Source organism: Anticarsia gemmatalis, chromosome 16 (genome assembly GCF_050436995.1).
Source record: "Anticarsia gemmatalis isolate Benzon Research Colony breed Stoneville strain chromosome 16, ilAntGemm2 primary, whole genome shotgun sequence".
Taxonomy (NCBI): domain Eukaryota; kingdom Metazoa; phylum Arthropoda; class Insecta; order Lepidoptera; family Erebidae; genus Anticarsia; species Anticarsia gemmatalis.
Genome location: NC_134760.1, coordinates 7,106,795 through 7,122,903, shown reverse-complemented (window position 1 = coordinate 7,122,903; position 16,109 = coordinate 7,106,795). Strand labels below are relative to the sequence as shown.

Genomic DNA, 16,109 nt, shown 5'->3' with positions numbered 1-16,109 from the left:
ATACTAATATTATAAATGCGAAAGTAACTCTGTCTGTCTGTCTGTCTGTCTGTCTGCTACTCAATCACGCCTAAACTACTGAACCAATTTGCATGAAATTTGGTATGGAGATATTTTGATAACCGAGAAAGGACATAGGCTACTTTTTACCCCGGTAAAATGACGCATTTCCCGGGAAAATTCAGGTGGCGAACGAAGTCGCGAATAATCATTATTATAATGACATTAAATTAACAAAATTCCGTTGTCATGGCAACTGTTTTAATGACGGATATGCCTTAGCGCGACTTCGTTATATTAAGAGATATAAAAAATTTTAAGAATATTTTTCGTGAAAAAAAAGCATATATTTTTATATCATCACGCTACGACCAATAGGAGCAGAGTAACAGTAAAAAAGTGTTACAAAAACGTGGAAAATTCTGACCCATTCTCTCTTATGTGACGCAAGCGAAGTTGCGCGGGTCAGCTAGTGAGATATAAATCATTTTGAGAATATTTTTTGTGAAAAAAAAGCATATTTTATATCATCACGCTACGACCAAAAGGAGCAGAGTAACAGTAAAAAGTGTTACAAAAACGTGGAAAATTCTGATTCTCTCTTATGTGACGCAAGCGAAGTTGCGCGGGTCAGCTAGTTATCTATACAGGGTGTAAATGACAGCTAACCGAAAACTTTACTGGTAAGTTTGTGACACTGTATGCGCGAAATTTACTCCAACGATATTTCTCGGAAATGATTGGTTCCCGAGTTAGTCATTTTTGAGCGTTCAATGTATAGTGAACAACGCGATGTATCTCCGCGCATGCCTACGAGATTTCTGGCGGCGCGGCGGCGGCGCGCTGAGCGACGACATGTCGCGACGCGTCGTAGGTACATACGCGTACCACCACGTCTATGCGCTCACTAGTATGCAACGCTATCATTAGATTAACAATCTTATGTATCGTTTATGGTATCGTAAGTAGGCCCCTATGTTACAATAGCTCATAGTAAAATTGTAAGTAGGTAGGTACCTACTTGGCTTACGTGAAATCAAACAATAATAGCAAAACGTAACCAATAATAAGGAAGTGCTAAAACAAATTGTTATCAATGTCTATCAACACGCAAATACCTGGTGTATGGCGAGAGTTTGAGTACCTTTGGATCCGGACGTACAGGTGCAGAGCACGCCGTGCACTTCCACGTGCTTCACCATACATAACACATCAACATTTCTTCCTATTTACGAACACAACTGCACTTTGAAAACAATAACAACAAAAATAATAACAATAAAAACACTAACAACTCAAAACCGGAACAATAACAAGTAATAATAAACAGCAGTTCACACACGACACGACGAATAGGACATAAAGAACGACACCGGTGAAGAGCTTCCGTCTTCCGCGAGCGAATTGCTCGAACTATCGATCAAAGAGAGCCGCCGGCGCGGACGCCTCTCCGCTCACTCGCGCCGCCCCTCGCCCGCGCCACCCGCTCCCTCCGCGCCGTCCGCCCGCGCGCCGCCGATTTGGTGACGAGCGACGAGTTAGGATCCCAGCGAGAGATTAGATTCAATAAAATATTGATGTGGCATTACTATTTTTACTTGTCACAGTTGTTACTGGTTGCATTGTAGTTTTATTCAAATACCAAATAACATTACAAACATTATTGATGTAAGTTTAAAAAACTTTGATATTTATAACATAAAATCAGCTTAAAGTAAATAAAATAAACACGAAACGTTTATTTAATTAAACCATAAAAAATGAAGGTACATAACAATGATAACAATCAATATCCATTAATATTCTTATCAGAGAAACTAACTTATCATAATTCATAATCCCCGGAGAATTACTTAGCATCCATTTTGTCGCATCCCATCTATGTAACATCCACGCGCGGTCGCGGCGCGGCGGCGTCACGCGTCACTACGGTCATCTACTTTTCGAGTCGCACCGCGCTTGTATGAAGTATGAATGAGCGTGTAAATATCGAATAGAATTTTGCAAGAACAAATTTTAATGGAACAAAGCGACAATACATGTTAAATTGTTTATTAGAGATTTTTATAGCGCTAAAGAATATCAATAGGATTTTTTGTTGTTCTGTATGTATTTGTACGTGTAATAATAAGATATCACACATTTTAAATCTTATGAATTTACCTTTTATCGGAGAGCGGGATAATTATGTAATTTTCATTTTTAACATAGAACAAATACTAAGTAACGCTGCATACTAGTGAGTGTGAGGTTGACAGCTGTGTGCGTAATCGTGTCTGTGTGGCGCGCGTAGGTAAGCGGCGTGACGTCGACCGTCGCGGCCGGCCGCCGCCGCACTGTGGATCGAAAATCGGCTGTAGAAGACATAGGATCTCGATGTCGTGAATGTTATTTTTTTTGATGAAAATGTATTCTGCTGATCACTACTGTTCTATAAAATGTCATATGACATAATTGTGTGCACAAATGGAAGAGTTATAATTTTTTTAAGAAAATTTTGTATGGAGCTGACATGAAAAATGAGAATATCTCTGGAATCGCAAGGTTGGCCGTTATATCCTTGCACACTGATATAGTACTATTTATTTGTGAATTTTTGACATACTTTATATGGCGGCATCTCTTGCGATTTTTTTTCTAAAAATCGTCAAAATTTTCAAAAAAATATTTTGTTTATGATACATTTAAATGCTTAAGTATGACAATAACAAGTGTAATTTACGATATTTTTTTATGTTTAGACCAAAATGTTCTAAGAAATCACAAAATCGTACTACTCCTCCTCGAATGGTGTTCTCTGAACCTCGTATAATCTTTGTTTTGGGCCTCTGAAGCTTCTTCCGAAAGACTTCCAATTAGTACAATAGCATTTAGTGCAATTATGTTCCCTCCGTGAATCAACAATTTGTGGACGGTTGATGATATGTAGTACCCATCATACAGTTCCACGTATTTTTCAGCGGTTGTTATGGCGTATTCTTTAATTACGGCACGTCTACAAACTCTCCAGATGTAATAGCTCTCAGAATCACAGCAAACCTGCGTATTCGGTCTTCATCTAATCCAAATACCGAACTTGTAACAACAGGATGAAAAAATGATATTAATATCAAACTGGGGATTAGACGGTGCATCTAATCAAAGTAGATATAAGCAAAACATAGAGAGTGTTCAAGATGATTCCAGCATATTTATGACGTCTTTGGTTCCATTAAGGTTGATAGCTGACGGTGATACCGTATGGGTGAATCCAAAACCCTACCCACCTATGTATTACCCTCCAGTCCAGTTGAGTTTTTCGAAAGCATCCAAAGAAGTTGTCTTAAAGGAAAAAACTGCTATGGATAACAATATTGAAGCTCTCGTTACGGATAAAAAAATTGCAGCTCTCGTTCCCTCAATATGTCAGGGACATGAAATTAGTCACCAATATATAATGATGACGATGATTGACGGCAAAATTTGTTTAGATATATACAAAGAAGCAAAGTCAATGCGGCCTGCTACATGTGTTTGGCTAATACCATATAAATGAATTAGTTAGATGCCATTGCGTCAAAACCCATTTCTTCTGGTGTGTATGAGTTCGGATTATCATCATTTCATGCCCGCATAAACGTGATGGAATAATTTTTACACATACCGTATCGCCTCGACTTCAAAAAGTGGTCTGCTAGAGAAGAAGGCCATCAAGAGTTATTGCATCCACAAAAAAAAAACTCGTCCAAGATGATTCAAAGATGATCATTGCATTAGATGAAGACATAATATGATATAGAGCTATCACATCTGGAGAGTTTGTAGACGTGCCGTAATTAAAGAATACGCTATAACAACCGCTGAAAAATACGTGGAACTGTATGATGGGTACTACATATCATCAACCGTCCACAAATTGTTGATTCACGGAGGGAACACAATTGCACTAAATGCTATTGTACTAATTGGAAGTCTTTCGGAAGAAGCTTCAGAGGCCCAAAACAAAGATTATACGAGGTTCAGAGAACACCATTCGAGGAGGAGTAGTACGATTTTGTGATTTCTTAGAACATTTTGGTCTAAACATAAAAAAATATCGTAAATTACACTTGTTATTGTCATACTTAAGCATTTAAATGTATCATAAACAAAATATTTTTTTTGAAAATTTTGCCGATTTTTAGAAAAAAAATCGCAAGTGATGCCGCGATATAAAGTATGTCAAAAATTCACAAATAAATAGTACTATATCAGTGTGCAAGGATATAACGGCCAACCTTGCGATTCCAGAGATATTCTCATTTTTCATGTCAGCTCCATACAAAATTTTCTTAAAAAAATTATAACTCTTCCATTTGTGCACACAATTATGTCATATGACATTTTATAGAACAGTAGTGATCAGCAGAATACATTTTCATCAAAAAAAATAACATTCACGACATCGAGATCCTATGTCTTCTACAGCCGATTTTCGATCCACCGTGCGCCGGCGCGGTGTCGTTGGCCGAACAGCTGATAGCGAATTTATACGTTGTTTTAATCCATTGCTGTTTTTTGTGAAAAACAGTAATATGACGGTTTTTTTTTTCATATTCATGTTGCATTGTGTAGTATTAACGAAATAATACCAGAAAAAATAAAAAAAAACGCATAAAAAATCGGAAAAATCAAGAAAAAACCGATGAAAATTTTCAACGCCATAAGCACCAGAATCGTGTCTAAAGTCATTTTTTTTCGTTTTCGGTAGGCTGTCGTTTACACCCTGTATATTTCATTCCCATGCCTGATCATTGGAGTACGAAAGACGCCTGAAAATAACCGCTACGTGTTAAAATGTAGCATTTTAACAAAAAATACTTCAGGAAACTCATTTTTTCGTTTTCAATCGTGAGTGACATGAGTGCAGGTGGTACTGTGGACGTGACCTCTTTTGTGCCTCTACTTCCGATCTATAAGTACCTAAACAAAATCGTTGAAATGTAACCACCATCACGAACTAACAAGTTGCGTGTTTTTCTTTGTGAAGGTGCGTGTTATTTCTATCCTACTGAATAATTGATTATTGTTTGCTTTTATCGTATTTGCACGTAATATTTTTTTTAAAGATAAATTAAAAGCTTAAACTTCTTATAAACCTGCGCTGGAACATCAGGCGTTCGAATTTCCGTATTCTATTATTATAAAGTCTCTTCCAATCTATGTTGTTATAGTAAGTATGACCTACGATTACCAAGAATCCAGCTTTCTACTGTGTTAAAAATGTATCTTCAAGCATCGATTTAAATTGGCTCTTAAATAAAATCGGATTAAAAAAATACTCGGTACTCTTGACAGTTTAAAATAATTTCAATTTCATTAACTTATCGCATTTAAAAGCACTTTGAAAATTCCGAAGCAATCAAACGTCGCGGCGTCGCCAAACCCTTAATCGATTGACCATAATTGGAATTCTCGGCACCTTTAACCGTTTAATCATTTGAGTTGTACAAAGTAATTGAGTGTAAACAGGAGTAGTCGCGGCTAAATCGTGTATTGTACAATTAAGCGGAGTGGTCACGCTCGTTTCATGCACTTTGCTTTGACACTGCACCATTGTGTGCACTGTGCCCATTGTGTTCATTCGACGTTTGTCCTAAATAACAATGATAAATGTTCTCAGTTCACAACACGAACGTTTACTTCTTCAGTACTCTGATATTGACAGTGTGTGTCTCGATTATCAATGTATTTATTGTATAAAGCTTACGTGTATCAAAGCAATAATTGGTTTTATAAGTATTGCAGTTTATTATGAGTGAACACAGTTGTTAAATTTTCATCATTTTTTAATCAGCGAAGTAGCATGACAGTGCAATTTGGGTATCTCTTTACTTGATAATAGAAAATTGGATCGTAAATTGCGAGGTGTTTGCTTGGTTCTCAGAACGGGCTTAAGGCATTTAGTTTTACGTTTTATGTCCACAAAGGGCTTATGTTTATTTTATCTTTTTCTATACCTGACGGTAGAAAATAGTAAATGAAGAATATGTAACAACAGATTCTTACTTGGCTTTAAAGAAAATAAACATTCAGTTAAATCTATAAAGAGTCTAGTCGTTACTGCAGACCTTGCTAAGCGTTGCCAAGTATCTCTTATAATTTACTGGTCAATCAGTGCAATTATCTTAGAGCGCTTCAATTTAGTGTTCCTACGCGGAATGTAAATGCACATTACACAGAACATTTACATATATAGCATAATTTACAACAACGATTTTGCAGTCAATTTGTTCTGAATAAGCACACGTGGACGGCACTCGCAATAACGTGCTGAGTTTCTGATTAGGTAATCCTTTAGTTGCATATATTACATACAGTGAAGTGGATCTATTTATAACTGAGAAAGAATTATACTTCATACGACTCAGAAATTCTTTACTATGAGTAACACTCCATTGAAAAACTATAAATATTATGAGTTATTAATAACCATCATTGATTAGCACGTGTTATCGGAACACTTAACAAAACGCTACAGACGTTTGTTACAATTTATCAAACCTTGTTGATGGATCCGTCACTCATGTTGTCTTCGAATATATCAAGACCGTTTTGATTCATTGCCTGACTTGCTCCCGGCGTTCAATCAATATCGACTTAATCGGTTCTCAAAATCATAATCGAATCATAAATCGTCGATCGATATGATGGAAGCGATCGAGTAATCCCTCGGGATATCTTGTTCATCTAAGATTTATGTGATATTTGAACAAATTGAGTTATAAGACTTTGGACTTTTCACACGTAGTAACAAACTTACAGTCGAGATTGAAGATAATATAAGTGATCTTATTTCATGATTAAATATTTTCTTAACATTCGTCACACAATGACAATACAATTAAAATAACGATAAAACCGATCACATTTATTGAAGACTGAAAAAGTTATTTTATAACCGAGAAAAATAAGTAGCCAATTGTTATGTCCCAGTCAAGCGAACACGAGCTATAAACAATTTATGCAATACTACTAAAGATGCAAAAGTAATTCTATATGTCTGTTTGTTTTGTTCTATTTTGACTAAATGTATTGGAGAGATAGATAATAATCGAATTAGCGAATGATATAGGCTATGTAAAGTCATTATACATAAGAAACTGCGGGCAAAACCTAGTATGTAAAATAGACTAGACATAAATTGAAACCTTTTGAACCCTACTCGCTATCTGCCCTGAATTCCAGCATAAAGTCAGTGCATGCTAACCTGTGGCTCAATTATTTAATGTCGCGGCCCGGTACGGAAGTCCCTTATTCTGACGAATATAATCTCACAGTCGTATTGACAAACTCGGCTCCTGAGACGACTTAGTAATAAAGTGCCGCTGATTTTTAAGTGGAAAATTTTTGAATGCTATTTTTAGATGATGAATTTAAATCAGTCAATTTAAAAGCGGACCTATTTTGTTACTTCACTGCTAATCTAAGGTTTATGTAGATACTTTACTAAAATATTCAAAGTACTAACAAGTTTTCGTTTAGGAATCATATGAGCTTGACATCGAATTGATGTCGCATGTCTACGGGTCATCGTACAACATAGAGACAAGCAAGTCAAGCAATTTACGGATGAAAACAAAACCGCTAAATTGTTTTTAAACACTTTGTTTAATAGCCCGCCAGACAATGAAGAACAATTATTCTTAATTCCAAATAAGCGCGATTTCACTAAACACACGTCACACAGACAGCCCGCTTCGTCGCTCGTAAATCAAATAATTGTGTATGTGACAACCCTCGAGTTCCTCAGAATTGAATTTAATTGACTCTTGTTCTAAAAATAGTTCGGGACCGAGACTATTAGGGCTGGCACGTATACTAAACGTGATATGACGGCCCTTAAGTGCATTGTCTTGTAAGGAGTCCATTAAAGAAATATTATTCCAATTTGCTCGCGTTATGACGCAGCTTTCTGCAGATATTGTTGATTAGTCAGTGGGTGGTACGCTTGTTTAGTTTGTGTTATTGAAGAATTACTTTGGTGATTCTTTGTTTTAATTTTATCAAGTATGTTTGAGAACACTATTAATCTTCAGTGGTGACTTTAGAGCTTCAATATCTTGGCCACTTAGCGTTAGTGCACAAATAGTTCCTATGGCTGTTGGAAGAGAGTAAATAACAACACTTATGCTCGGTTTCTGAGTACATAGTGTAGTATATCTATTCAATAGCTTTTTTTTTATATTGAAAAGATAAAGTATCGCTAAATGCATCTTAAACATATTATGAAAAGTACTAAATACTCATTAGCAAATTGCATTAATTATAAAATTTCCACCTTTGCGTCCTTATCAGTGTTGCGGTGAAATCCCTTTTGGCTGTATCTGATCGTGTTTCTATGTTTGTTCCATTGAGTACTTATTAGGTATAACTTCATAAGGTATGCATTGATTTACTATACTTAAACCGAACCAGTTTCAACTTTTAATTAACGCTTTATTATCATTATTTATTTTTCAAGTGGAACGTATTTAATTATCAAAGTCAGAATACTAGTTCAATGATTAATTATAATGGCTTTTGAAAAATGTTCTTCATATGTTAACAGCAATGTATATAGAACGTAATAATCGTACATTATGTTGACAGTTTTAAACACGAAATAGTTATTACATCACATCCATTAATATGATTTATTCAATCTTTAAAAAGAAAATAACATGTGCTGAATAATACACGAACAGAATCTTCAATTGATTTATTAAACGCGCGGATGATAATGTGCATAAAAGAGTCAAAAGATGGCCCTACGATTTATCTCAATAAGAAACTCAGTAGCGACATTGAAACCCCAAAATATACTCATAAAGGTAATAATAATCCATTCTTCATAAATGCTCAATACGAAAAATAAAGAATAAACGATGGCACATACATCACACCAAAAATATCGAAGCATAAAAACATATCAACAGACTCAGAATGCAACACAGGCGTTAATACCGCTCTTTAAAGTCCACTTTCAACTTCAACCAATGAAATATTAGTCAGAAAGCGGTTGCGTACATAATTTTACGTATTATAAAAGTAATTTATGTTTGGATTTAACTTAGCGAACTGGTATTAAAAACTAGTAGTTTATCGATCGTAGTATGACTGGATAAAGTTGAACAAACATAAGTTTTATAAATACATTTATCTTGACGCAATAGCACGCTCACAAAAGTTTAGCGTGTCAGTTTTTGTTTAGTTCCTAATCTTAGAATCAGATCGTGAGGCAAAACTTAGCATGATAATCCTATCTCTAACATCATTTGGAGTAGATTTTCGAGCGAGATTAAAGAAACATTATGTAAAGGCCAATATTATCAAATAGTTTTAAATAAACATCACGTAAGCTGAAAATAGTAACCTATTTAAGTATTAAAACATTTTTTGTGGGATTTTGTTGAAAACGATTATAGTAAAATAATTAATTAAAGCATTCAAACATTGATTTGAAAGATCGTAATTTTTCATTTCTTCAAAAAAGCGTAAGAAACGTTCGTACAGCTGAAATACCCTTGTCTTAGTTTAACTTAATTAACATTGTAGTGAGTTCCGCACTGGTCGCTAAGCAGATTTCATCGAACAGATATGTAAATAAATACTGCATTTGGAAGTCAGTAGCCAGTAAAAACAGGTTTCGAAATATCGGAAAGGGACGACTTCAAAAGGCAAATCAATCTTACAAGATAATCTATAGGCATGCTTGAAGGAAGCCCATAAGGCAGGAATACAAAGGCATTATTTATTTGATCCTTCGACCACAACGCACTAATTTTGTGAAAAAGTGTAATTAAGTGAATTCGTTCACAGCCAGGATGAGTGTATGTTTCGAAGTTTAAGTACTTACGTCAAAAAAGTAAGTAGCAAGCGCAAAGAGAGACCCACACTTATTTATTATTCCATATACCTGTTGGAATCACCGGGCGGCGAATGATAATGATGAGTTTACTTTTGCATTCAATCTTCCCGGCCATATTACCCAATATGAATGTTCTTTTTTCTTTCACATCGAGTCTTGCCTCTGTAATAGCGTCAAGCGGTCTGATAAAAAATGTTGGATCCTCACAGTGTCTTGTAATCTTGTTGAAAATGGCCAATAAAAAAACATGTATTAAGTCGGCTGCAGTTCATATTACGTCCACGGAAACTTTCATTTCATGTAATTATTTGAAAATTACAGACCATCATCTGCCGTTTAGCAGCATTCTGTGTCTCGTGTATTCCGGCCCGCGGTTGCCATGACTGGCTTGACATTTCAAATGAGGCACGATTGTGTGCATATGAGCCGCCCTTTTCTCTTACCTTTGATGATATTTTATGTATGTACACCCACTGGATAATAGCATACGGAACAGGAACACCCACTGACTAAACTGTAGTAAGGCCGCTTGAGATTATCATGACATTATGCCAATGTCTTCGTGTCGTCCTTAAAGGAAATAGAGAACAGTAATCCAACATTTTCTAGAACATCACAATACGCTTGAGATAGTTTAAATGAGCTCAGATAAAAGTCGAGGATACCCAGTGTGATGTCGAAAAGTCTGTGTTAAATAAATCAACTTTTTATCTCATTGGACTCGTCTTAACGACATTATACATCATAATTATTACATTCCAAATTAGCTGGAACCTTAATCATTTTAAACAAGCTCTGGCCTGCGGCTTATTTCGTCTTAGATTAATGAGAAAAGTGAATATGTTAATTGATATCGTAACTTGTGAGCAACAAGCAAATCTAATATGAGTAGCTGTTCAGGCGTGAAAAAACACACTAGCATAATTTCGAAACTTTGTGTAGCCAAAATACATCCAAGTTTGAAGCAAAGCTCGTGCTGTTTATGAGAGATTCTTAAAGTGTAATATTTCCTGTAGAATATCAGAAAACCCTTGCATTTTATTAAATTGAATTCATTTCCCATGTTTGGTTTATGACAGCTCACAATTAACGTTCAAATATTTGTGTTTACTTCACTTTGATTTTACGAATTCTATTATTATTGGCCGCGTGCCCTGAGTCTGTCGCATCCACTATATTTTCTTTACTAACATCATATTATTTGTACAGTTGGGAGCCCGCCTTCCTTTTTTATGTCTCGTCTATTTTTAACTTCGCTTTCTATAATAGAAGTGCAATTATTTCACATGTCTTAATATCCTTCGCAATATACAATTATAAAATGTAAGGCGCCTTTCAAACTTTCAGTTTATCTCTAATACTATTCATTTTAATCTCTTAAGTGTCGTATGTCGTGTTAGAGATTGATTTCTTAATATAGAGCTTGAGTAGACTTGCTCTCTAACTATCACGTTCGATGAACATGTTTGTGTGACTTGTAATTATAATATAATTAACCGGTTTCTTATCCCTTGCAACGTTCGCAACACTTTTAGGAATATCAACAACATAATTATAGCTTTATATTTATAATATGAGACTTTCCATCACGGAAAATTTGTGTCGTACCACGTGCTTCGTATCGTAAACAGCCATTAGTTTTGAGGCCAACGTTAGCAATGACATTTTCTTGCACACTATCAAAGAGGCAATTAACAATCGCTGCGTATGTTTCCTATCAAACATCCGTTCGCGTTCAGTGTTAGGTGTCGCGTTAAAATGAACACTACTGTTTCTTTCGGTTACGTATTTTTAAACTACATAGCTGTCGTTTCAATGGATATCAATGTCCTCGTGCTATGTCAAATAAAAGATTGACGATTAGATACAAACAGTCATGTGGTAGACTTATTGCGTATGCATCAGGTGATCAGTGATCTTTCTTAGCAGATGTAAACAGATACAGCGTTTATCGCCCCTTAAACTCGGTACGTTATTGATAAGCCGTCAATTGTATTGTAAAATCACTTCAGAAGTAGCGCGTCAAAATATATTTTGATAAAACATTGGATTCTTCGTTCATAAGTGGATAGACATAAGTAGGTAAACTGTAAAATTTTCCTTTCCGTTTTCCCGTTCCAGTTCCTAATCTTGATCTTTCCTTGAGAAAAATGTTTTTGTTAAAAATGTGTTGTGTTCTCCGTTTTATTATAATACATAATTAACCACGAACATTTTACCGGCAGTGCAATAAAGTATTGAGTGTGCACAAAGCGTCATTCATTCATTATTTCCGTTGAACTTTTATGACATCAAACCTCATTCTGTTCTCGTTAAAATGCATATTTATTGAAAATGAAATGGGTTATATATTTCATCTTTCTTTATTCAGCTCCTTTTCATTTGATTAAAACATTAAGCAGTGATAAGAAGCACAACAATAAAACAAGAAATGGTATATTTTCAGGGCGGTGGCGAGGCACGCGGGGCTGACTCCACGGTAGCGGCCAGGCGGCGCGCGCGTATCTACACTACTCCGCTCGTCCGCGCCCGCGCCGCACGACTCGCACGCACCCGGCCCACACACATCCTGCGCTTCCCAGCTCGACTGTGCTCACGGACCGTTACACACAATACACACCAACAGTGCCAGTGGACTCTACTAAAACGTTAACTTTAACTAAACAAGTGTAATCCTAGTGATTCCGTTCAGTGCTCGGTAGCCGAGTGAATGCGCGTGTGTTTCGACACCCTTTGCTTTGGATCGTCACAGCGAGCAGCTGGTGACGATGAGCCGAGGGCCTTAGTGAACACAGGAGGAGGAGCGCTTACCGTGGCGCCCACAGTGAACGGCGATAGACGTGCTTTAAACGAAACGTATAGAGAGATCGAATTAAACGGGATAATGGGGACTCCTAGCGCGATGAACGCGGATTCTGAAAATTGTGTTGCCAATGCAACTATGACGAACGATATGCAGCCACTTATAGAGAGAATTAGGGAACTGGAGGCGTTGCTTAAGCAACGGGACCAGGAGATGCTGGAACTACGCTCGCAACTGGACAAGTTGCAGAGCGTGTTCCCGTATCAGCAGTACGCCCGGGGCTCGCGGGCTCCCAGGAAACAGAGAGCTCAGGGTATCTCTGCCGAGCCGCAGACGAGCTCGTCCCTGCAGGACCTGACTCACCAGACATTCCCGATCTACGACAAGAGCGAAGCGTGAGTACCTATCTTTATGTTATCAACGAATTTAGATAACTAAGACGTGTTCACGTTCAAAACATATCAGATAAATTAGGTAATCTTTTTATTGCCGTTTAGCATATTATTTATTTAATAGTTAAGTAGAAATAGAGAACGTTAGACAGGCGGTCGTTTATGTTAGTAACAGTTGAGTTGGCAGATAATAGTTCATACCTTTTCTGACGGGTGGGAGTGAACGTAGATATACTGAGTGTTAATTAACTTGCACCTGTTGCGTGCAAAGCAATACTTTAAATAATACCCGACATAAACACACAACACAAGTCGTAAAATCTTGCGTAATCTCAGATCTCATGTCAGATCACCGGATCTATTCTAGAACTAATTAATTCATCCAACGTATTTTATTGTCATTGATTGATTTTGATTTGTATTTATAAAGTGCAATTGTGTCTAAACATGTGCTGGTACAATACTAGATAAAAATATAAGTCGTTTATTTGTTGACCAAATTTTGATATGGAATAATACAGATATCTTGTGTAATAATGAAAACTTTTTTAACACGGAACATGTTTGACAAACGTTCGTACTAAACATGGGGGCTGACGTGATCGCTTTCCTTGTTTGATGGTTTATCAGTATCAACATGGCATTTGTTAACTATTGAAGCAGCTATACAAAGACCTTTGTTTCTATTTACTTCAAAACTTCCATCTTATTGCTTTACATATAAACTGTAGCATTTAGGCACTATAAAGCCAGTAGTTGAAGATATTTCTACAAGATTGTTCTACTATTCTTCATACAGTTTGGCAAATCACACATGAGAACCAAATCTTATACAGATAATTTAATAATGATTCACAATATAAATACTTGTGTACTAACTAACTAAGATCATTCGCATCGTCTCGTCTCGTTTGAAGACGCTGGCGTTAATTCTAGAGTCGTGACTCTCAAATTCAGAAGTTCATATTCAACCTTTCTTACGTGTAAATAGAGTAAATTATTTGTTATTTAAATATTATTTCAAAAATTACTTTTGGACATATTTCAACAAGGTTATGGATGTACCTACAAATATCAAATATTGCCTTACACAGAAACTGTAACCGATTTGATCTTCACGATGTTTTTCATAATATTTAGACAGTTGTTTGGTTGTTCTGTTATTTGTATCCTAAAGAAGCTTATAGGTCTTTAACCTAATGAATGAAAACGGAGAAAAAATTAAGATGGTTTTGAAATTTGCACCCCGATGCTTGGCAATATGAATGAAAATGATCTTATTCATATTATATCACAATCGTTACGTAGAACACAACATATGCAGTAACAGTTGACATATTTACGGATAGTAAATCTTCTTAATTACCCTCAGTTTATTTAGGGATCAGTGAGACGAAAAATAGAAGGTTTAAAGCCACGTGATACAAGTTTCCACAATCAGCCGGTTGTAGATAACAAAAGAATTCGCAAGGTCTAAGCCAACAGTTTATGCTAACATTGAATTGATGAGATGACAGTTGTATGCAGATGGTGAAATTATACTATTTCTTCAATTCAGCAATTTTCCTCTTCATACGTTATTGCAATATTTCAATTATGCATAACCTCATTAATGCTGTGACATTTTATGTATGCTTAATGCAAAAATGTTGTTAATTACCTTGTGTAATAAATACAATTAGTAAAACACCTTTAGCGGTTTCATGAGCTTTAAGAGACGCGCGAATGCTAGTAGGAGACGGCCTCTTCTTGAAATTACTTTACATATATGTAAAATAAAAACCCTAGCATTAGCCATTACCATATAGGTCATAGTACCTACTACTCATTTTACTAAGAGAGGAATGTGCGGAGACCTAATTAAAGTATAAAATTGAAACTCAGATCGAAGAACTAAACCCATTCAGTCAAGGGAAAAAATCAACCTGATGATCAGTATTTCATAGTGCGTAGTAGTATTTTTCATTTTGTCCAACCGTATAAATTACACGAATTTATTGTTACATAAACAAAAACTAACATAGATTTACAGAATTATGAACGCTGAACGTGTTTTCATAACAACACTCGCTATTAATTTCATTACTTCACGCACAATTGAGTTGTCAGCTGTATCGGTTTCAGTCCATATTTTGTGTTCTTACACTGTTTAACTTATTAATTCGTATATGGGACTAGTGTGAATGATAGAATGTATTTAAATATGTCGATTAGTATTCGCTTCGGCGTCATGTGGGAAGGAATCGATAGCTTACGTCGCTTATCCTTCATGTTTGCCTTCATTAACAACATCCAAGTTGCAAAAACAAACTGCAAATTAAATTGCTATTACGCATAATATCGCAGTTATTTTAATTAATTTGACATTTTATGAGTCTCCTTCTGTGTTAATATGCTTGCTCGATATAACTTTGTAGTTTTATTCGATTTCAAATGGAAATTGTTGAGGTGCGTTACATTTCATATCATTTGTTGTCGACAACAGTATATGATCTCATAATTTAGCTTTGTTTCCTTGTACTTGAAAAGGTACTCGACGATCCAGATAAAGCCCTACGGGTTTTTCATTAGCATTTATTAGCAGTTTAAAAATACAGTCAAAAAGTGGCGGTTCAAGGAGATTAGATAACCTTTATGATTGTCCTTATCGTTGTCCCATCACACTCGTACGCTTCAAACGTTCTCGTTCCGCAATGCCATTATTGTGTATTTTGATGCATCATATGTAGCTCCAACTTTTACAATAATTTCTTCAATTCTAAAACGCACGTGAAAAGTTTGACCTTTGAATGTAAAGCGGTCACCATGACGGTTGACATTTACTGAGACAGATTTGTATTAACCGCAAGGGCTGAGAATATAAATGGACACACGATATTCTGAGAAAAACTGTAAAGGAATCAGAGTAATTATACCTATGTGCTAGTAGGGTCAGTATCAGTATTCATTTTCACGTGATCATAATTAATATTTTAACAATACGTACACTCGAAATACAATTAAATAACTATACAATAACTCTATCACAAAAAATGAGGTTCTGTAT

At 35.9% G+C, this 16,109-nt stretch overlaps 1 protein-coding gene across 2 annotated transcripts in view; it reads left to right on the top strand.

Moving 5' to 3' along the window:
• for (cGMP-dependent protein kinase for) overlaps positions 1-16,109 on the top strand; it is a 122,389-nt gene that overhangs the window by 28,321 nt on the left and 77,959 nt on the right. For both annotated transcript variants that reach the window (XM_076124174.1, XM_076124175.1), the window contains exon 2: positions 12,315-13,066. In XM_076124174.1, coding sequence (XP_075980289.1) covers positions 12,579-13,066 — 488 coding nt within the window. In that variant the 5' untranslated portion in view covers positions 12,315-12,578. The remainder of the gene's footprint in view (positions 1-12,314; positions 13,067-16,109) is intronic.